Raw genomic sequence first — 22,223 nt, 5'->3', positions numbered from 1 at the left:
ATGAGTTTAATTCAGAATCAGGCTTATTATCACCGGCATGTGACATGAAATTTGTTAACTTAGCAGCAGTAGTTCAATGCAATACATAATATAGAAGGAAAAAAATAATAAAGTAAATCAATTACAGTATGCGTATATTGAATAGATTAAAAACTGTGCAAAAAATAAATAATATATATTTAAAAAGTGAGGTGGTGTCCAAAGGTTCAATGTCCATTTAGGAATCAGATGGCAGAGGGGAAGAAGCTGTTTCTGAATCACTGGGTGTGTGCCTTCAGGTTTCTGTATCTCCTACCTGATTGTAACAGTGAGAAAAGGGCATGCCTTGGGTGCTGGAGGCCCTTAATAATGGACGCTGCCTTTCTGAGACACCACTCCTTGCAGATGTCCTTGGGTACCTTGTAAGCTAATACCCAAGATGGAGCCGACTAAATTGACAACCCTCTGCAGCTTCTTTCGTCCTGTGCAGTAGCTCCCCCATACCAGACAATGAGAATGCTCTCCACGGTATATCTATACAAGTTTTTTTAGTGCATCTGTTGACGTACCAAATCTCTTCAAACTCCTAATGAAGTATGGGCACTGTCTTGCCTTTTTTATAACTACATGTTGGGACCAGGCTAGATCCTCAGAGATCTTTTCACCAAGCAGCTTGAAACTGCTCACTCTGTCCACTTCTCTCTGAGGATTGGTATCTGTTCCTTCGTCTTACCTTTCCTGAAGTCCACAATCAGCTCTTTCGTCTTACTGACGTTGTGCCATGTTGTTGCTACAACACCACTCCACTAGTTGACATTTTTCACTGCTGTACGCCCTCTCATCAACACCTGAGACTCTACCATCGGCAAATTTATACATGGTATTTGAGCTATGCGTAGTCACACAGTCATAGGTATAGAGAGGAGAACAGAGGGCTAAGCACACACCCCTGAGGTGCACCAGTGTTGATCGGCAGTGAGGAGGAGATGTTAACACCGATCCACACAGATTTTAGTTAGGAAGTTGAGAATCCAGTTGCAGAGGGAGGTGGTACGGAGGCCCAGGTTCTGCAACTCCTCACTCAAGATTATGGAAATGATGGTATTAAATGCTGGGCTATAGTCGACGAACAGCATCCTGACACAGGTGTTTGTGTTGTCCAGGTGGACAACCATGTGAAGAGCCAATGAACTTTTGTGGTGATAAGGTAAGTTCCAATAGGTCCAGGTCCTTCCTGAGGGAGGAGTTCAGTCTAGCCTGAGCAACCTCTCAAAGCATTTCATCACTGTAGATGTGAGTGCTACCAGGCAATTGAAATTTAATGCTGCTCACATTACACCACTCACGATTACACGTGGCAGCATAACAGAGCATTGGTCCTGGCAGTGTTGCAGTTTCACTAGTTCAGTACCTCATTTTCAGGTATGTCTTATCTTGTTTTGTATTTGGCATTTCCTTCTGTGCTGCAGTTTGAAACTGGTTGATGTCCTGTCTTGATAGTGAGGGAAATACAGGGCTTGAAGTTACAGATAGTTTCAGTACCTATTGCAGTTTTCAGGAGTTGCCCTAATAAACATGGCTTGCTGCGGCGTGTAATTTTTCTTGGATACTTATTAAGCCTATTGATAAATTCTATGCATCTTCAATATTACTATCAAGACTCTGCTGTTTCAGAATTAAAAATATGAAAAACTGTTCTTTGGAATTTACTTCCCCTAAAGTCGAAGTCAGCCATGCTGGATCTCTGCCAGGTAATTTGTTAGGGGCAGCTTATTTGACAGAAGTTGCATTGAGTATAACTGGGGGAGGATATCCATGACAAACTATCCTTAACTGTACAGACGTGTATAATGAGTTTGTCCGCAAATGTTGTCTTTCCTTTCTATTATTTGATAGAACCTTGGTCCTTTGGAAGGATTTGTTAGTAAATCGGGTAGCTATTTGGAAGATTTGCTGTAGCGTGTACTTACTATTGTACCAAAGTATAAAGTTTTGTTTAATATACATTGCTTTTGATAAACTATTAAGAGCAACTCAGTGGCACACTACCACAGAGCCGAAGAGAGCAAGCCATTCATCCAGGAATCAACCCAATGAACTTTTACTGTTCTGCCCGTATTGTGATGATATCCTTTCTTAAATCAATTATATAAGCTCCTTTGTACTTTGTAAGCTGTACAGCAGGGATAATATTTCTCCATTTGCAAACACCTTACATAGAACAGTACAGCACAGGAACAGGCCTTGGGGTCTATGATGTCTGTGCCAACCACGATGCCAATTTAAACTAGTCCCATCTGTTTGTATGCTGTCTATATATATCTCTCTATATATGGGCTAGCTGCAGGTTACTTGTAACAATCTTTTGTATGGTGGAAACTAATCTCAGGACCATTAATCCAAACATATATTAGGCGCGAGAATGGGCTCCTTGGCCCCTCAAAGCTGCTTTGCATTTTGATTGTGGTTGATGTGATTGTAACCTCAAATCCAGAGCCCATCTTTTTACAGTAACCTTTCACACACTTACCAAAATTGGATTTGCCTCTTGTTCTGAATTTGCAGTTTTATTGCTGTTGAAAATTAGTGAAAAGTAAACTTGGATTCATTCAAAAACAGTGGACAAGCACTGGCATCTTGACCACTTTTGCTTAAACTCATGGCCTCCTTCCTGTTTTCCGAGTTCTCACCTTAGAGTTTGTTCTTGTTAGTCCTGGAGTTTCTCTGTGAGTTCAGCCGTTGTACTTTCTTCAGGATCTGATATGGTGTTAAATTCTTTTCCTATGGGTCATCTTCACCCAATTGTTCTATCCTCTGAGGCAGTGCCACGTTATGCTGGCTAATTTCATTCATCTTTGTTTTTGTTACAGCTAGGCTATTGGTTGCTGCAATGCCATCTTTCTATTTTAGTTTTGTAGCATCCAGTTATTGGTACTGAGTCATATAATATGGAATTGGTTCACATAGTATGGAATTGATGGCTCATAACGGGTTTTAGAAGGACCCCACACTCTTCCCCAACCCTCAGTACTTCCATGGGTCTCATGAGCAAGCATCTTCACTAAGTAGGAGGCTGAAGAAAGCTGGACTTAGCACAACCATACTCACATCATATGACAGATGCACAGTAGAGAGCATCGTAACAAGTTTCATCACTGCTTATTATAAAAACTGCACTGTGGCAGATAGGAAGGCTCTACAATGGTGGTCAAAACTGCCCAACACATCACTGGCACCAGCCTACCCGCCATAAGGGAGCTAGATACAGAAAAGGGCTAGTAACGTCGTGAAGGATCCCACCCACTCTGCTGATGGACCATTTGTTTTACTCAGCCATGGAGGATGCTACGTAACATCCATGCCAGGACCACCAGACTTAAAAACAATTACTTTCCCCAAGTAGTGAGGCTGCTCATCACCTCCCCCCACTAACTCCAACACCACTTCCTTTATTTTCTGTCAGTCACCTCAGGTACAGCATATCATCACTTTATAGACATACAGTCACTCTAAATACACAAGTTATCAGGTATTTGGATTTATTGTGTTTATTATTGTTATTATTTTCTTTATCTTTGTGCTGCATCATATCTGGATTTTGTTTATCATTTGAATATTTGTGCACAGGAATGATATTAAACAATTTTGTCTTCTATCACTGAGGTACTATAGTTACAGTCAATACTTCTATGAAATTTTGGATGGCTTGAGGACCTCGTCCTTTTTTTTTAAAAAACTGGATTGTGCTTGCTGATGTGTACCACCACAACTGGTTACCTCTGGGATCTCTGTCTTTTGACGTGGGAGTCAGGAAGGGAATATTCTGTCCTAGTGTCTCATTTATGGCTGCAAGCATACTCAGTTGAATCATCTATCATTACTGTTTCCTCCCCTCCTGTCTTATGGTGCCATGAACTTGGTGGCTGCTGCTGTCATCTGTTCTCACCCAATGGTATCCAAAGCAGTAATTCTGTTGGAAAAGAGGATCAGCAGAGGGAATTTTTTCTGTATTTTACTCCTGCTTTGTCACCCTTTTTAACCTGAGGTGTGACAACATCCCTAAATATACTATATAAACACCTTAGCACCTTGAATCCCTCTGCATCTCTAGCTCTGTAAATTAGTTTGCGAACATTGGCAATTGGGTCTACGTCCTTGTTAAATGGCTATTATGAGCAGTGGAAATATCTCTGATTTCTGGGCTTTCCTACCATGACTTTCCCCTCAAATTAAAATTAAATTGAATTTGGGGCTACTATTTTACTCTGAACACTTCACCCGTGCAAAGACCTTGTCTTGGTTTAACTAACAATCTGCTGAACTAGAAATATTCACCTGTTTCTTACTTGTTGCCTTTTGCACCCCTCATCACTTGCTGAGTCATGACCTCAGTTCCACCTTTGCTGTTGTGTTGGAACCCTCAACTGCTGCAGTTCTGTTCTTTGCTGAAAGTTCCTCTTAATGCCTGTTAATGTTGTTTCAAAGTGTCTTAGAAAGTGTAACTTTGTTGAAGGTGTTTTGTAGATGCAAATTATAATCATGGCAGAGTTAAGCTGAATTCAATCTCTTTTCTCTGTGCCCCCCCCCCCCCACCTTGACTGTTTTACTTGGCAGCTCAAGGAGAATCAGAACTGTTCCTTGATGGTTCACAGGTTCATATTTTTCAAACACAGCACGTATCCATATCCAACTCTGATATTTGTATTTCTCCATGTAGCCATGAAACAAAGAACAAGGAGGTCAATCAGAGGTAAACATCAAACACTACCCCCCTCCCATCTGTTCAAAAAACTGACAGCATCCTGATTATCAACATCCCCTTCCCCCCCAACCCCCTTTACCTCCACTCCCGCAAAAAATGGAACAGAAGCATCAACCCTCAGACACCTTCCCCTCACTCAATAAAATGTAGAAGGAACAGGCAATTTAAAAAAACACAGAATACAAAAATCATAAATCCAGAATCCATAAGTGCAATAGTCTAATCCAGAAACATAGAACCAAGAATGCCTTTCTGTGTTAGGGGGACTATTTTTTTGCTTTGTTTTTGTGTTGGACTTTTGGACTAAATGATCAAAGCATAAATTAGTGGAAGAAAAATAAATCTAGTTAATGATATTGGAAATTCATGTCACAGGAGTAATGCTTATTCGTATTTTGTGGAATAATTCTTTTAATGAAACCATTCATTAGGAATTTTTGCTTTGATTTATAAGACAACTTAATTGCTACTGCTGAGTTGAATGTGCTGTTCAGTAGTTTGACTATTTGGGAAATGACAGAGAAATTAATTCCAGATCAATTAACATGACTTGCATGTTAACAAATTTGAGTGCTTAGCTTCATAAAGACTCATCTTAAATTTAGGATTGTAATTTCTAACCTTAAATACAATCAGATATATGTTATAATTAAGATGATCAAGGTAGCTTCTGTAATTATCTAATGCCAGCATCTTCAAGTTTGAATTCCAACAACAACTTGGAAAAGGAGGTAACAGTTTTATGCCTAGTGTTAGTACTTCACAATTACGAAAGAAGTCTAAATCCATTTTCTGAATGTCATTCTTGGCAATCATGAATTGATTGCACAAAGAAATTCTTAGTTAATCTTGCTAGTTTGATGACTTACGATGTTATTGCACCAATAATTAACTGTAAGCACAATGTTTGCAGTCTTTTTACCAAGGACTGACTATGTGAAAGTGAACGGGAGCATGACACTTGAGTGGCTCCCTGACATTTTACATGGGTGAAACCTATGAACATTTTTCTAGGGAATGTAGTTATGGAATAAATGTTCCGTGACTTGTTTTTAAGGAAGTTAATGCATAAATATCATATCAAACTTAACATGGCGTACCTTAAAAAAAAATTGCATTGGAACTGAAATATGCAAGCCACATTGTGGAGTTTTAAGTTCCTAACTGCATTATTCTTGTTACAGGCTGCCAGGTGAGGTCTACAATGGGATCAATGGTATGTCGAGTGAGAGTGGCCCTGGGAAGAGACTAAGAAAACCGCCGGCAATGGGGGATGGCTTAGAAAACACACAGATGTCTTCAACACAGTCACAAGCTCAACCCCAACAAAGTAATGTTATCGGTAATCCTCCCCCTCCTGAAACCTCCAATCCCAATCGATCCAAACGACTGACGAACCAACTACAGTTTCTGTCAAAAGTGCTCCTGAAGACAATATGGAAGCACCAATTTGCTTGGCCTTTCCAACAGCCTGTGGATGCTGCAAAACTAAACCTACCTGTAAGTTGACTTTTCCTTTCCAATGAGCCTAGTTTTAATTTCAGCAGTAGATATGCTATAAATAGTAATGTTAGCAGAGAAAGTTATTAATTACTGGGTTTTTTTTGGGATCATATTCCATTTTTATACTTGCATTTTCTCTTTCTTCAGATTTTACTCTGATCATTTGAGATATTCTCTCTGCCTTTAAGCTCCTCACCTCCCCAGTGTCTGGTTTGCTGGGAAGGATTTTTCTATGGGGACTTGTATCTGCAATTTTCTATGTTGCTACTGTTGTTGGATAACAGTAACTACATAATGCTAGGCACTGTATTACAAGGAGGAAGTGATTGCCTATTTGGTTTGCAGCATGTCAGTATGGTTCACAATTTAACTTCTGACTGTACAATTGTAATAGTTGAATGTGATTGCAGTCTGCCTCTTTGTTTTTCTTATTTGGACTTCCCTGCATCCTTTTCAATTTTATTCAGCTTTTGTAAATACCCCAAACTATTTAGTTTGCAATCTTGATAAAACTTTTGGTTATTTCTAATAACTTGTATGAAACCCACTTGTGTTATTAATTCACATCCGGTTGAATTCTGCGTGCGTTCATATTTACAAAGTTAAAATGTTTACACTTGTTTACAGAGGCATTGAGAATTATTTTCTTCCTGTTGCCTTTTACTACTAAAATTATTTTTTTCTGCTTGTTTTCTCTAATTGCTTTATATCAGAACCCTGGTTGTCAGTTGTGCAAAGATGCTTGTTCCAGCCTGTTGTAATTGGAGGGGGTCACAGCAGAACAGATTGTTATTCCTTTGGGTATCCTTTTCCTTTGGGTATCCTTTTAATCAAGCATCATTTTTCAGTTAAGATCATGAAACAAAAATTTCTGAGGTAGCTTATAGTAACTTGGGAGGATGAATTGTTTTTGAAAATGTGATTGGTGGCCAAGCAATATTTCTGGAGAGGGAAACAGATGGTTATAGCTTTCCAGCATATGTTTTTGAACAAATTTTTGAAATTAACTTTGGCGTTGGAAGTAAGCTATTTTTCATGTGCTTGAGAAATACTTCAGAGATATGAGTTACATGCAAAATGCTGGGTGAACCCAGCAAGTCAGGCAGCATCTATGGAAAGGGATAGAGACAAAATTTTGGCCTGAGATCCTTCATAAAGACTGGAAAGGAAGGGGAAGAAGCCAGAATAGGTAGGTGTGGTGGGAGGGGGGCGGAGGGGGAGAGGGGAGTAGAAGCTAAAGATGATAGGTGAAGCTTGATGAGGGGTTTAATAAATATTTTTATAGATATGAAATGTCTAACTTCTTTGAATCTTTTATATGAACTGGGAGAATATGCTGTAAGTACCCAGTAGGTTGGGGGGAAAGAAATAGTAAATGTTTCAAGTTACTGACCTTGCAGAACTAGAAGAAAGTTAAAAATGCTTTGAAGGAAGAGGACATAGGAAACCTCTGGGATGATTTGTTGAAGCAGTTAAAGGGCAAAGGATGCAAGAGTGTTGTACATGTCCAGAAGCAAGCCCTCAAGAAAGAAATGAACATAGGAAGCAGAATATTTGAAGCAACAAGAGAAATGCTGCATTTGCTAGATTCGTTTGTTATTCAAAATTGTTGAAGTTAGATGTTGAATCTGGACAGCTGTCCTTTCGTTTACCTGAAAGGACTGCTAGAGTTTGCATTGAATTTCATCGGAGCACTCCAGGAGGCCAAGTGTAGGATATTTGGGAGCTTGGCTCATGAAATATACAAGAAAATAGGAGCAGGAGAGCACGATTGGGTCTTCTGAGCCCATCCTGTTTCATATGATTATGCTGTCTTCTAACAACACACATAAAAGTTGCTGGTGAACGCAGCAAGCCAGGCAGCATCTCTAGGAAGAAGTGCAGTCAACATTTCAGGCCGAGACCCTTCGTCAGGACTAACTGAAGGTTGCTTCCTTCAGTTAGTCCTGACGAAGGGTCTCGGCCTGAAAAGTTGACTGCACTTCTTCCTAGAGATGCTGCCTGGCCTGCTGCGTTCACCAGCAACTTTTATGTGTGTTGCTTGAATTTCCAGCATCTGCAGAATTCCTGTTGTATGCTGTCTTCTAAGCTATTTCTCCATACCCCTATATTCTTCAAGCTATCAAATATTTATGCACTTCTACTTTAAATACTTCAATTAACCTTCCATGCCCTGCTGGGGCGGAACTCCAAAAATTCACCACTTCTGAGAAGTAATCTAGGTTATGCTCGGAGATTACTGATCTTCTCCAAGGTATATATATAGTATACATTTGTGCTCCCCATTGTAAATGATGAACAGTGAATGCAATGTGCGAATTTCAAGTATCAGTTGATTGCTTTTTCACCTGGAAAATTGTCTGAGGCTCTGATTGGTAGCAGGGAAGAGGTAAGAATTGGTTGTTGCATGTACATTAGGTGCAGTGGAAGGTGGGTGTATACTAGTAGAAATGAGTAAACCCCACTGGAAAAGCTGAAAAAGAAACAACAACTTGGAATCTCGCTGGAAATACAGAAGAAACTTTGAAAGTTTTCTTGTGAATTTTAGTACATCTGGCACAGTTTTTTATTTGGATTTTCAAAAAAAATAAAATTTTCTTTTATGACTATTTGCATAAGTGGTTGTTTGTGTGTTACAAGATACTTAAATTTATTAAGAAGGCTAGCCAGCGGCAATAGCTGTAAGCAGAGAGCACTATGCAGCATGCACTAACTAAAGCAGTACTGCACTAGAGGCTACACACACACACACACACACACACACCCCCGTGAGCAAATACTCCCACCCTTGTACGCACAGGGGTGAGGCAGGGGTGTGTACTAGCACCAGTGCTCTTTAACATCTTCCTCTTGTGTGTTACTAAGCTTCTCCACAACGAGATTGAAGACAGCAGCGGTGTGGCAGTGGATGTCAGATTAGATGGCAACCTCTTTGATATTGGGAGGCTTCACGCAACCACCAAACTCAGTAGAGAGTGGGTCCTGGAGCTGCAGTGTGCAGACGACTGTGCTCTTGTGGCCCATACTCCAGAGGATCTTCAGACTCTTCCTTGCTGTGCCCGTGAGAGCGTACAGCAGGATGGGGCTGACTGTCAATACCACTAAGACAGAAGTGGTTTGCCAGTGGAGTACCAGTGTCCCACCCACTCTACCTGCCTTCACTGTTGGTGATGAAAAGCTGTCAGCAGTGCCATCTTTCAAATATCTGGGGAGCATTCTCTCTGAGGATAGCGGCATTGACAACGACATCCAGAGCCGCATTAAACAGGCATCAGCTGCCTTTGGGAGACTTCAGCGTAGAGTCTTTCAGAACAGGAGCCTTTGTCCCTCCACAAAGGTCGCCGTATACCAAGCGGTCTGTGTCACCACCCTCCTTTATAGCTGTGAAGCTTGGGTAACCTACAGCCGTCACATCAAGTCCTTGGAGCACTTCCACATAAGCTGCCTCCATCATATCCTGGGAATTACCTGACATGAGCGGGTACCTCACACTGAAATACTTGTAAAGACCAACTACAAAAGTATTGAGGCCATAATCACCCAGCGTCAGCTGCAGTGGCTGGGGCACATGATAAGGATGCCCCCATGTCGGCAACCCCACAGAGTGTTATACAGCCAGCTACATCATGGTCGACGCTCAGCTGGAGGGCTGAAGAAACGCTATAAGGATCAGATGAAGAATGCTTTAAGGAAGTGCAAGGTCAGACCCGAGGACCTGGAGGAGGTTGCTGCTGACCGTACCACTTGGCGATAGCTGTGTAGGGACGGGGCTCGTATTCTGGAGATGGAAAGAACAATCAGAAGACAGCAGAAGAGAGCCAGGAGAAATGCAGCCATGGTTGCCACCACTACCACCACCTGTACATATACATGTCCCACCTGCAATAGAGCTTGTGGGTCCAGGATAGGACTGTATAGTCATCAAAGATCTCACCATTAACGGAGTGGACGTCGTCATCAGATTTCAATGGACAACCGAAGAAGTAATGAATTTACTTAGAATTTTACAATCCAGGATTGTAATTTTACACCAGCTAGGAACCTAGTTGAATTTGTTAAAAGGAAAGGGGGATTTGTAAGGATTTTTATTTTTAATTAGATCTTTTAAATTCCTTGATAATCAGGATTTACTTTTTTATCACTGCAGTTAATTGTTTTTAAATACTGTTGATATGATGGGCAGTGTTCATAAAACAAGGTCCATTAAACAAAGGAATTAAATGACCAAAGCTAGTATAGTGGTGCTGCATTAGTGCAGCTGTCTCATGGCTTCAGCGATCTGTGTTTAATTGTAACCTTTATCAGGGTAAATTTTACATTCTTGTTACCATCTGAGTGTCATGGGCATGCCAGTTTCCAGGTACGTCTCAAAGACTATAAATTGCTAGTATTGATAGCGGGTGAAAGAATCGATTGGGAAATAGGAACATAGAAAACCTACAGGCCCTTCGGCCCACAAAGCTGTGCTGAACATGTCCTTACCTTAGAACTACCTAGGCTTACCCATAGCCCTCCATTTTTCTGAGCTCCATGTACCCATCCAGGAGTCTCTTCAAAGACCCTATTGTTTCCGTCTCCACCACTGCCGCCGGCAGCCCATTCCACGCACTCATCACTCTCTGTGTTTTTGGGGAAAAAAAATGCTTACCCCTGATATCTCCTCTATACCTACTTCGAAGTACCTTAAAACTATGCCCTCTCATGCTAGCCTTTTCAGCCCTGGGAAAAAGCCTCTGGCTATCCACGCAATCAGATTGTGTGAATGGGTCTGTATGATTGAATACATTTCATGGAAATGGGAGAATTCTGAGAACTGGCAAAGGCTCTTGGTAAAAATGAGTGCCTTCCAGGTTGTAAGGAAATATGAAAGTATTGCAATGGAGTCTGATCCCTGCCTGTCTAAGTTTACGACAATCAAATGAGAGCAATATTATCAGCTATTAAATTAAAGCCATGTTTTCAAAAGTTTTTTTTAGTATTAAAGCCTGTATCTGACTGCAGCAGGTTTCTGATATTCAGGCATTGGCTTTTACTTGGGGGCCAATTATAATATGAAGTTGCATCAGTGAGAGTAATATCATTTTTTAAATTTGTTTAGTTGATTTTTATGATTGACATGATGTCATCAGTAGTTTTGCCACAGGGTAGTACTGTACTGTAGCTTCACAACTTATGTAACTAACCTGAAGGTATAACTTCATGGTTGTTGAATTTGCTGATGACACAAAAAGTAGGTAGGAAAGTTGATGTAAAGAGGACACAAATCCCCAATGGGTCAAAGATAGGATGAGTAAGTGAGCAAGGGTCTGGAAGATGTATATTGGGGAAAATGTTGAAATTATCCATTTTAGCAGCAAAAATTACATTTGTATTCAATGTAGTTATAAGGAAGGCAAGACAGCAGCTATACTTTATTAGGAGTTTGAAGAGATTTGGCATGTCAACAAATACACTCAAAAACTTCTATAGTTGTGCCGTGGAGGGACTACTGCACAGGACTGAAAGAAGCTGCAGAAGGTTGTAAATCTAGTCAGCTCTATCTTGAGTACTAGCCTACAAAGTACCCAGGACTTCTTTAGGGAGCGGTGTCTCAGAAAGGCAGCATCCATTATTAAGGACCTCCAACACCCAGGGCATGCCCTTTTCTCACTGTTACCATCAGGTAGGAGGTACAGAAGCCTGAAGGCACACACTCAGCAATTCAGGAACAGCTTCTTCCCCTCTGCCATCCGATTCCTAAATAGACATTGAATCTCTGGACACCACCTCACTTTTTTAATATACAGTATTTCTGTTTTTGCACTTTTAAAAATCTATTCAATATACATATACTGTAATTGATTATACTTTATTTTTCTTTTATTTATTTATTTTTTTCTCTCTGCTAAATTCTGTATTGCATTGAACTGCTGCTGCTAAGTTAACAAATTTCACGTCACATGCCGGTGATAATAAACCTGATTCTGATTCACAAAATGGTAGAGATTGTTGAGCTCTGAGATGAAGTGAAATCTGGTGGCCTAATGCAAAATTAATGAAAGGTTAATATATGAAGGCTAGCAATCTTTGTTCGGAGAATTGAACAACAAAGTTGAAAGGTTACGCTTCATTTAGAGAAGGCATTGGTGAGACTATACATGGAAGATTGTGAATAGTTCTTGTCTCTTAATTAAGAAAGGATCTTATTGCATTGGAAGTAGTTGAGTAGAGGCTTGCTAGACTGCCACCATGAATGGGAGAATATGAGATTTGGTTCGGTTTATATTTATGTATGTTGAAATTGAGAAAATGGTGGAAATTGAAATACATTCTTGAAATACTGACTGGTGGATGTGAAGATATTTCCTTTTGTAGGAGGAAAATGTTGCCCAATTTAGACAGGCATACTTGTTTTGAATTTTGGAAATTATTGTAGCTCACTTCCTCACCATGGTGGTAGTAGAATAGCTGATTATTTTTAAAAGTTAAATATCTTCTTGATTAGATGGATGAATGGTTGCTGTAGGTAGTGTGATATGGAGTTGCATTTACAGCCAGATCAACACTGATATTTACTGACTTGGCAATTTCAGTTTCCAAAGTGTTTACTCCTAGTTTGTGAATTGTTGGATTAGAGCTTCTAGATATCAGGTTGCTGTGGGGGGGAAAATTAAAATTAAAAAATCTGTGTCGTGCCATCATTGACTGTAATCCTTGCCCCAAACCTTACTGACAATTTTTACTCCCAATGGCACCATGTAACGTTGCCATCTGTTGGGGATGACTTGCAGTTTTCTGCTTGTGGCCCTTTCCATGGGGAAGTAGTACCATATCAGTGTCTTGACAAACAAAATTAACTATCTTGTCTACTTGGGTTGTAGGATTCATCTACCTTTCTATGCCAATAGAAGAATTATTTTAAATTTCTAGGTTTCTGATCTGATAATTTACAACAAGCCTTTCATGGCTTGTTGCTTTGTTTACGTTCTAAACTAATTTTTAAGGTTTCAGCTCCCCACCAAATTGTAGGATAGCTTTGTACTAACAGAACAATTTAACTGAATTCTGGCTTCCAATTAGGAGAGGAATAAAATGTGATTGTCAGCAGTACAGATATCTAAAACTTTTTTTTTAGTTTTTAAAACAATTAAAGGAACCAAAACAGGGAGCAAAGCAAACTGATTAGGGGAAGAATTGTAAATATCCAAAATAGTGTTTAGAAATGTTTTCCATTTTTTCCCTCTGATCTCTTGCTATGCAAGTTTTTATGATTTATATTAAGGATGGAGTTTCACCAGTTTTATTGGGAATGGGACGACATTGAAAGTAATACTTTTGCTCTGTTTGTTATGTTACACCAGTCTCATAATGGAGTTTAGTAAAAATTCAAGTTTTTCTATGGCTTAGTGGTGGTGCATTAGTTTCAGTAACCCAATTTTCAAATCACATATATGGTAGTTTATGATCTGAAATGACCATGAAACTACTAAATGTTGATCCTGGTGTGAACAAGATGTGCCTTCCAGGCCCAGCAATGTGTCTGGCTCCTAAACATCCTCTAATGTGGCCTAGGAAGTCAGTCAGTTGAATAATTGTGGCAGTGTTGAAAAGGAAAATGAAGTTGGATACCTGGTATTGCCCCATCCACCAGATTTGGATGCAACAAACTGCCTGCTAGTCTAGTTGATTCTGCGTAATTCGTCTAATAACTGATGAATACAAGCTGTCCTCGTGTAATGATTGGGTTTTGTTTTTACAGATGCATATGTTGATTTGTGTTTTAAGTTTGAAAATACAGAGAGATCACTCTATCATCGTACCTCCATGATAAATAGTATCAAAAGTCTGATAAGCAAAATCAATTGCTAACAAGTGCGGAGATGGGAAACTAGTTCTACCATTTGGAGGAACATTGGATTTCTGAATTTAATAATTATGTAGACGTGTCCCTTAGTAGGACATTCATAACCCAGGGATAGCTGGTAAATCATTAGCTTTTCCACAGCCAAATTGTACTAAGACAATCAAACCTTTAATATGATGTACTAGTGTCTCCATCAAGAACTCTGAGGTGGAAGCACATGCTTCATAGGTAAAGGTGGTCGTCTGTTGTGGTGTTAATGTGGTTCCAGATCCCATGAGTTAGAAAATTGACAAGGAAACTGTACTACCTGCAGTTCCCTTAGTAGAAGCACTGAAAGTTGAACAGAATATGTCTGCAAATGTTTACAGCATCCAGTAGCAAGAATGGTTTGGTCATTCCGTTGCTGTTCAAGCCATCTGAGACCTGACCGATGTAGTTGTCAAATTGGATCTGCAGCAAGTAGGGAGTGAACCAGCAAGAAGGATAACCCAATTTGTCCTCATCACCAATCAACCCATGGGGTATAAGTGCTGTTAGAAGTGATTGCTACATGTATCTTGTGAAGGCAAAGCTGACTTTTTCACATCCAGTGCACCCAATCTTACTTAAGGTGATAGTCTGGCAACATTAACAGGTAGCAAAGTTCAGTGAGCAATCAGCTATAGCAGATATGTATACCTAGATATATATTCTATGGTCCATTATACTGGAAGCAACACCAGACACACCCAAAACTGAAGTGTGTCAGTCTGTGTAATCTGCATCATAGAATCGGCTAAACTGCAAGAACAACATGCATTGGGAAGTATTCACAGCTGTGATCAGCATTGCTGAATGAGTGATCCTCAGCTTCCTTCTGAGATCCTCACCCTGGAAGCACTCTTCAGCCAATTTAACTCATTTCATGTGATGTCATTGAAAATGCTGGGTACAGATATCTAAGAAACTAAACAAGATCCTTGCTGTAGGATTCCAAGATTTACTTGCTCCTTTGGCCAAGCTGTAGCAGTGCAACTACAACATTGGTTCTTAAAATTCACTAGGCACATTTGGTTCAGAAGAAGTTGGCCAAGTGCAAACTGGTCTTTTTAATCGGTATACCCTTAGCTATCAGAACCAGTTCTGATGAAACTGAGGTCAGTGGTATCAAAGGAAGAACACTGAAGTGGCTGAATTTATAGTTCACTGATAGTTAAAAAGCCAATCATCCAGAACAGAGGAGTATCTTAGACATACATCTTCAGCTGCTTAACTACTTGCCAAAAATGCTGGTTGCTCAGTTCTTTTTGCTACTGCAAGTGAGCTAGAGATGGAAAACACTTGAGCATGAACTGTTGAACGCCACCGTGCTTGTGCAGAGATGGACAACGTTCAAGTGTGAACCATTGAATGCCATGTAACTTCGGTGCCACAAAATGCCAGGCAGCATTCATGTTGAAAAATGCACCATTTGAAGTGCAGACAATTAGCTCCTGATCACCATTGACTAGAATCAGTTTCACACGTTTACTATAGGGGCATGGTAAAGGTTAGTTAGATATTCTGCTGCAAGAAACTCACGGCCCCTCAAAGACTTGCCATCTTTCCATCATTTATAATAACGTAGTCAGGAGTGTAACGGAGTACTCTCCCCTTGCCTGTATCTGCCACTAACAGCTCTTAAGAAATTTGACAATATCCAAGGCAGTTGTTTGATACTCACTCCACCAATTCCATACACCGACTGCAGTATGTACCATCCACTGCAAGATGGGTAGCATTACTTTATATGCACCATCCAAGCCTGCATCCTTAGACACATAAAAGGACAAGGAACTTCAAGCACACGGGAACTCCACTATCTGTAGGTTTTTCTCCAATTTACAGACCATTGCAATATGAAAATGCATCACAGTTGTTACTGACTCCTGTACATATACATGCACCATTGGCACTGTTATACCATTACTAGAAGGATGGCAACAGTGCATGGAGGTGGTATAGCCATCACCTCTCAGAGGCTGATAGGGATGGGCATTAAGTGCTGGTTTCGTTAATTATATACAGAAACGAATAAATGTTTTGAAATTTTTCATTATGTTGAGTAATACACAGAGCAGACCAGTTAATTCTATGAAATAGAAGTTATTTCTTGACCTTGAGAAGAAACCAATTGCATCACATTTCTGTGACTCAGCCAGTTTCATGTATTCAGAAGGTACTTTGTATAGCCTAATTATCAGCTTCAGTGATATGTTGATGTGCTTTTAAGTTTAACAATGAATATTCTGTGGTGCAAATTGTTCATGTATTTGGATAGGTTGGGAGGGGATAATTTGGTGAGCCAAATCAATGCTAATTTCTTTGCAATAAAGATGGCCAAAAATACACAATTGTAAGATGATTGAATTGAACTCCTTTATTAGTAATTGAAGTCCTGATGGTGCTAACAATTCAGATTTCCTGTCACCGTGTCAAATCAAGTATTTAGGCTTTCACTTCAAAGTAGTTATTAGATTTCATTAAACTATTCCACTCACCAGTTATGTTGTATCAGTTACTCCATGCCATTTGGATACTTTACAGTTTTGGACAAACATAAGTAAACACTGGGTAGTTGTAAATCTGTATGGTTCACTGACTTAGATCAAGTAAACTGATAAATTTGCCAAGTCTTATGAAGTGAATTTAGTCCAACAAACCAGCGGTATTGGAAACGAAACCACAAGGGGGAACTGACACAGACTTGGCATTTAAAATTGCTTTGAAATTGTGGGTTGTCTTGAATAATTTTGACTTGGTGTGCAATAAACTGACATTTTAAAGTTTCTTAATAATTTGTCTGAATTGTGCTGCTCTTCGGTACTCAATCTTTGGAAACATTTAAGCTGACCATGGAAGAAAGGGAAGAAGGGACACCAGAGGCAGGTGGTAAGAGGGGAGAGAAAGTACTTGAACCTGGAGGAAATTATTGTTCACACTGTCAAGTTGGAGGCTACCCAGAATGAGGCGTTGCCTCCCAAACCTTGGAGAAATTAAATTGTGCTGTTGTGATATATGGATAAATGAGATCCAGGAGAGTGTCACTCCCATTTGAATTATTCCATGAGATTTTACATGCAATTGAGAAGGCTTGGTTTTAATATTTTGGCTTAAGTCTATTAGAGTCATGGAGTCATAGAAAAGTACAACTCAGAAACTCCCTTTGGCCCATCTAGTCCTTACCAAACCATTTAAACTGCCTACTCCAGTTGACCTGCACCCATAGACCCCCGTACCCCTACCATCTGTGTATCTATTCAAATTTTGCTTAAGTGTTCAAATGATGCACCTCTTGTGCTGGCAGGCCATTCCACACTCTCACAACCCTTTGAAGAAGTTTCACCTTATCTTCCCCTTAAACTTTTCACCATTCACCCTTAACTCCTGACCTCTGGTTATAGTCTCACGCAACCTCAGTAGAAAAAGCCTGCTTGCATTTATCCTATGAATACCCCTCATAATTTTGTATACCTCTATCATCTCCTCTCAATCTTGTACATTCTAAGGAATAAAATTCTAACTCATTAAATTTTCTGTTATAACTCAAGTCTTCCAGATCTGGCAATATCCTTTTAACCTTAATGACATCTTTCCTATAGTTGGTAGCCAAAACAGATACAACACTCCAAATTAGGCCTCACCAATGTCTTACGCAACTTCAAAACATCTATCCCTTGTACTCAATACTTTGATTTATGAAGGCCAATGTGCTGAAAGCTTTCTTTATGACCCTATATACCTGTGATGCCACTTTCAACAAATATGGACCTGTATTCTCAGATTCCTTTGTTTTACTGCACTCCTTGGAGTCCTACTGTTCACTGTGTAAGACTTACCCTGGTTGCTCCTACCAAAGTGCAACGCATTGCATTTGTTTGCATTAAGTTCCATCTGCCATTTTTCAGCCCATTTTTTTCCCCTGTTGGTCCAGATCTCACTGCAAGTTCTGATAGTTACCCTCACTGTCCACCACACTCCCAATCGTGGTGTTATCTGCAAATTTGCTGATCCAGTTAACCACATTATCATCCATATTGTTGATATAGATGACAATAACGGACCCAGCAGCGATACCTGTGGCGCTCCACTAATCACAGGCCTCCATTCAGAGTCAACCATCTACTACCACACTCTGGCTTCTCCCACGAAGCCAATGTCTCATCCAGTTTTCTACCTCATCTTGAATGCCGAATGACTGAACCTTCTTGAGCAACCTCCCATGTCAACTGCCTTGCTGAAGTATATGTAGACAACATCAACTGCCTTGCCTTCATCCATTTTTGTGGTAACTTCCTCGGAAAACTCTTGAGATTGGTTCGCCATGACCTACCATGCATAAAGCTATGCTGACTATCCTTAATCAGTTCATGTCTTTTGAAATCGTTTATGCCTGGTCCATTAGAATACCTTCCAATAACTTTCCCACTACTGATGTCATACTCACTGGCCTGTAATTTCCTGTTTTATGTTTAGTGCCTTTTGAAGACCTCCCAAATTACCAAGTACTTTGCCAGAAAGCAACCTGTACCAATCTACACTTGCCACATCTGTTCAGATACCATCAAAATTGGTCTTTCTCCAATTTGGAATCTCAACCTGCAGACCGGACCTACCTTTTTGGGGTAACAAACTCAAGAAAATTTGCAGATGTTGAAAATCCACCTTCTTAATCCGACTTCTCATCATTTTTTTCCAGTCCTAATGAAGGGTCTCGGACTGAAACGCCAACTGGTTACTCTGCCCATAGTTGCTGTCTGGCCTGGCCAGTCTCACTAATAGCCACAATATCATAATTCCAGGTGTTCATTCATGCCCTGAGTTCATCTGCCTTTCCTACGATACTTCTTGCATTGTAATATACGCGGCTCAGGGCATTAGTCGCACCTGCTCAACTTTTTGGTTCCTGACTTTGTCTGAGGTCTTAACATGTTTCACAACATCTCCACTAACAGTTCTGGCATTCTGATTCCCATTACCCTGCAACTCTAGTTTAAACCCCAAGGGTACTAGCAAACCTTCCTGCTAGGATATTGGTCCCCTTCAAGTTCAGGTTCAAACCGTCCCTTTTGTACAAGTCCCACCTTCCCTGGAAGAGTACCCAATGATACAAAAATCTTATGCCCTCCCTCCTGCACCAGCTACTTTGCCAAGTGTTAAACTGTATATTTTCTCTACTTCTGGCCTCACCTGCATGGGTAGCAATCCTGAGATCACAACCCTGGAGGTCCTGCCTTTTTAACTTAGCACCTAACTCCCTGAACTCCCTTTGCAGAACCTTGTCACTCTTCCTATCCATACCTACATGGACCACAACCTCTGGCAGCTTACCCTCCCACTTAAGAATGCAGAGGACTCGATCTGATATGTCTCATAGAAACATAGAAACATAGAAAATAGGTGCAGGAGTAGGCCATTCGACCCTTCGAGCCTGCACCGCCTCGGCTGCTTCTGTTTATCTAAGTTGCTATAATTGTTTTCCCTGTATAGTTACACATTTTTAAAAATCTTTGTTCACTGCTATTTCAACAATTTGTGACATGATTTATCCTATGAATGTGAAGACCTTGTATTACAGGGCAAGAACTGGTTATTTGACTCATTTGCAGGAGCATTTGACCAAGTTTCACTCTCCTGCTCTTCATAGCCCTCAATTATTAGTACTTGCCCGCTTCTGAATGCCATAGTTGAAAATGCCTCCTCTTGCTCCCCCCTCCCCCCACCCCAACACAACGCTACATTTCATATTCTAACAATTCCCCTGCATCCATTGTTTAAAAGAAAAATATTGTCCCCTTGCTATTTCTGGTCTTTTGGCCAATTGCCTGTATCTATCTAAAGTCTTCTCACTTGTATTGAGACTGACAAGCAGAACTGGCATAATATAAAAGGTCTGGCTGAAGTAGTGTTTTAAAGTTCATTATGATCTCCTTGCTTCTGTACTAAAATCCAGAATCCTGTATATGCCATCAGCATCTCATAATGCCTTCCCATTTCAGTGGTGCAGGCACATGTAACCCAGAACTCTGTCCCAGTATCACTTCCAGAATTTAGCACCAGTTATTTTGCCTCTTTGGTCTTTCTATGTAATTGTAAACCTTCAGGTTTCTATATTAAATTTTACCTGATGAGTCCACAAGCTCTCCATTTCCTATTGAATTTATTTTGCTTCTCTTTTTTAACATCTACAAATTTGTTTACTTTATCCTATATGCCCGAGCTATGAATATAAATTGACAAAGGCTGGGATTCTTGTATCAGCCGACTGGGGAGCACTAATGTATACTTCCTTACATTCCAAAGGAAACTGTTGACAACTGCTTTCTTTTTACTTAACAAATTTTTTATACGTGATACTGTGTCTTTTATTCCACAGGCTTCAATTTTGTTGACAGCTTATTATGCATCACTTTTTTTTTGAAAATAATGCTACAATTTCTTCTCTGTTTCCTCGTCGAAGAATTTTCAGATGACTTAAATTTGCTTCAAGCAAATCCATGGGACTTTTCCACATCAATTCACAATTTAAATGCTTTATCTTTGTCTGGTTAACATTCTGAATTTTCCTCCACTGCAAGGTTAAATTTAATGGGCTATAGTTGCTGGGTCTGTGGAAAGAAAGTTAACATTTCAAGTGCAACACTCTTAGAAACTGGGAAAGAGTTATAAAATTGGCTTTTAATTGCAGAACAGGTGTGGAAGTCGAATCTGGATAAAGTCACTCAGAGACCGTATAAGTACAAACTCTTTATTCAAAGCACCCAGGGCTTACTCAGTTAGTCACTCAAACAGGAACAGTATGTGACTCTTCCTGCCCAATCCACCAACTAACTCACAGTTCCCCTTACAAATGGATATATTCATTCAGATACCCCCACACAAGACAGGCTGGAGCCAAAGTTATCTACTACATGACAGTCTAAAAAGACAAATTACAGAATAGGCATAATGGCCTCACGTATACAAAACAGAGTGGAGCTGTCCTATCTCTACGCATGACTGCACAAGGAGATAAGCATCCTGAAACCCTAGCTGGCTACCTTCAAGAAGAAATATTGCTCAGCATTGAACAACAAAATTAGCACATCTGTTGCTCATCAGCGATTTCTTTCAGAAAAACTGGCTGCTATTGTTTAACTAACGTGGTAACCCTTTTACATAATTTATCACTGGAAGTATGGATAAATCTATGTTAAGGTGAGACCAGATTGAGAAGGGATTCAGTTGTCCAGTTAAATGGGTTGGTGGGGACAATAAATGGGTGGTTACTCTTTGTCTGTGCGGACATCAAGATCTTTGAGTTATCTTTAAACCTGAAAACTGCTTAAGAAAGGGAAGGTGGGGGGGAGATCACTTTTGGGTTGCCTATGGACGTGTTTCTGTAGACAGTTAATGTTGAGCACCTTGTTGCATATGCATCTATTAACTAATGTATCTCATTTATGTTCCAGAAATTTTTAATTTCTGTCATTTACCCTATTGTATTGTAGCAATAATACATTTAACAATGCAGGAGACTGTCATTGGTCATTCAACCCACTAGGCCTGTGCTCCCCCCGCTCAGGGACCAATTCTGTTGGTCCTATCGCGCTGCTCCTTATTTCCCTGTAACTCTTAATTTCTCATAGCTACTCCTAACTGCAGAATTGAAGATGAGGAATTCAAAATTGTTTTTAACCATGATCAAAACCATTTCTAATTGTATATTTTTCATCTGTTAATTTACAGAAAGGTAGATTTCACTTTTCTACGTTTAGTGTAGCACTTAGCACACTGCTTTACAGTGCCAGTAGTCAGTTTAATCCTAGCCTCTTTGTAAGGAGTTTGTACATTTTCCCTGTGACCGCGTGGGATTACGCGGGGTGCTCTGGTTTTCTCCACCTTCTAAAGATGTATGGGTTAGGGTCAGTAAGTTGTGTGCATGCTACATTGGCTCCAGATGCATGGCAACACTTGCAGGTTGACCCCAGCACCTCTTTAGACTGTGGTTGTTAACGTGAACAGCACATTTCACTCTAGATGTTTTGTATATGTGACAAAGCTAGTCTAATCTATTTACTGTATTGACTTTTGAGCAACATTTCAGAAAAATAAACTGACTAGGAATATTTCCTCCAT

The 22,223-nt window shown here is 40.0% G+C and overlaps 1 protein-coding gene across 8 annotated transcripts in view; it reads left to right on the top strand.

The window, feature by feature from the left end:
• The window catches only part of brd4 (bromodomain containing 4), a 182,634-nt gene that overhangs the window by 57,682 nt on the left and 102,729 nt on the right, over positions 1-22,223 (top strand). For all 8 annotated transcript variants that reach the window (XM_063035892.1, XM_063035888.1, XM_063035890.1 and 5 more), the window contains one exon: positions 5,926-6,241. In XM_063035892.1, the coding sequence (XP_062891962.1) occupies positions 5,960-6,241 (282 nt within the window). In that variant the 5' untranslated portion in view covers positions 5,926-5,959. The remainder of the gene's footprint in view (positions 1-5,925; positions 6,242-22,223) is intronic.

This window comes from Mobula hypostoma, chromosome 29 (genome assembly GCF_963921235.1).
Source record: "Mobula hypostoma chromosome 29, sMobHyp1.1, whole genome shotgun sequence".
Lineage (NCBI taxonomy): Eukaryota > Metazoa > Chordata > Chondrichthyes > Myliobatiformes > Myliobatidae > Mobula > Mobula hypostoma.
Note: the sequence above shows the minus strand (reverse complement) of the source record. Positions and strands in the feature narration are given on the sequence as shown.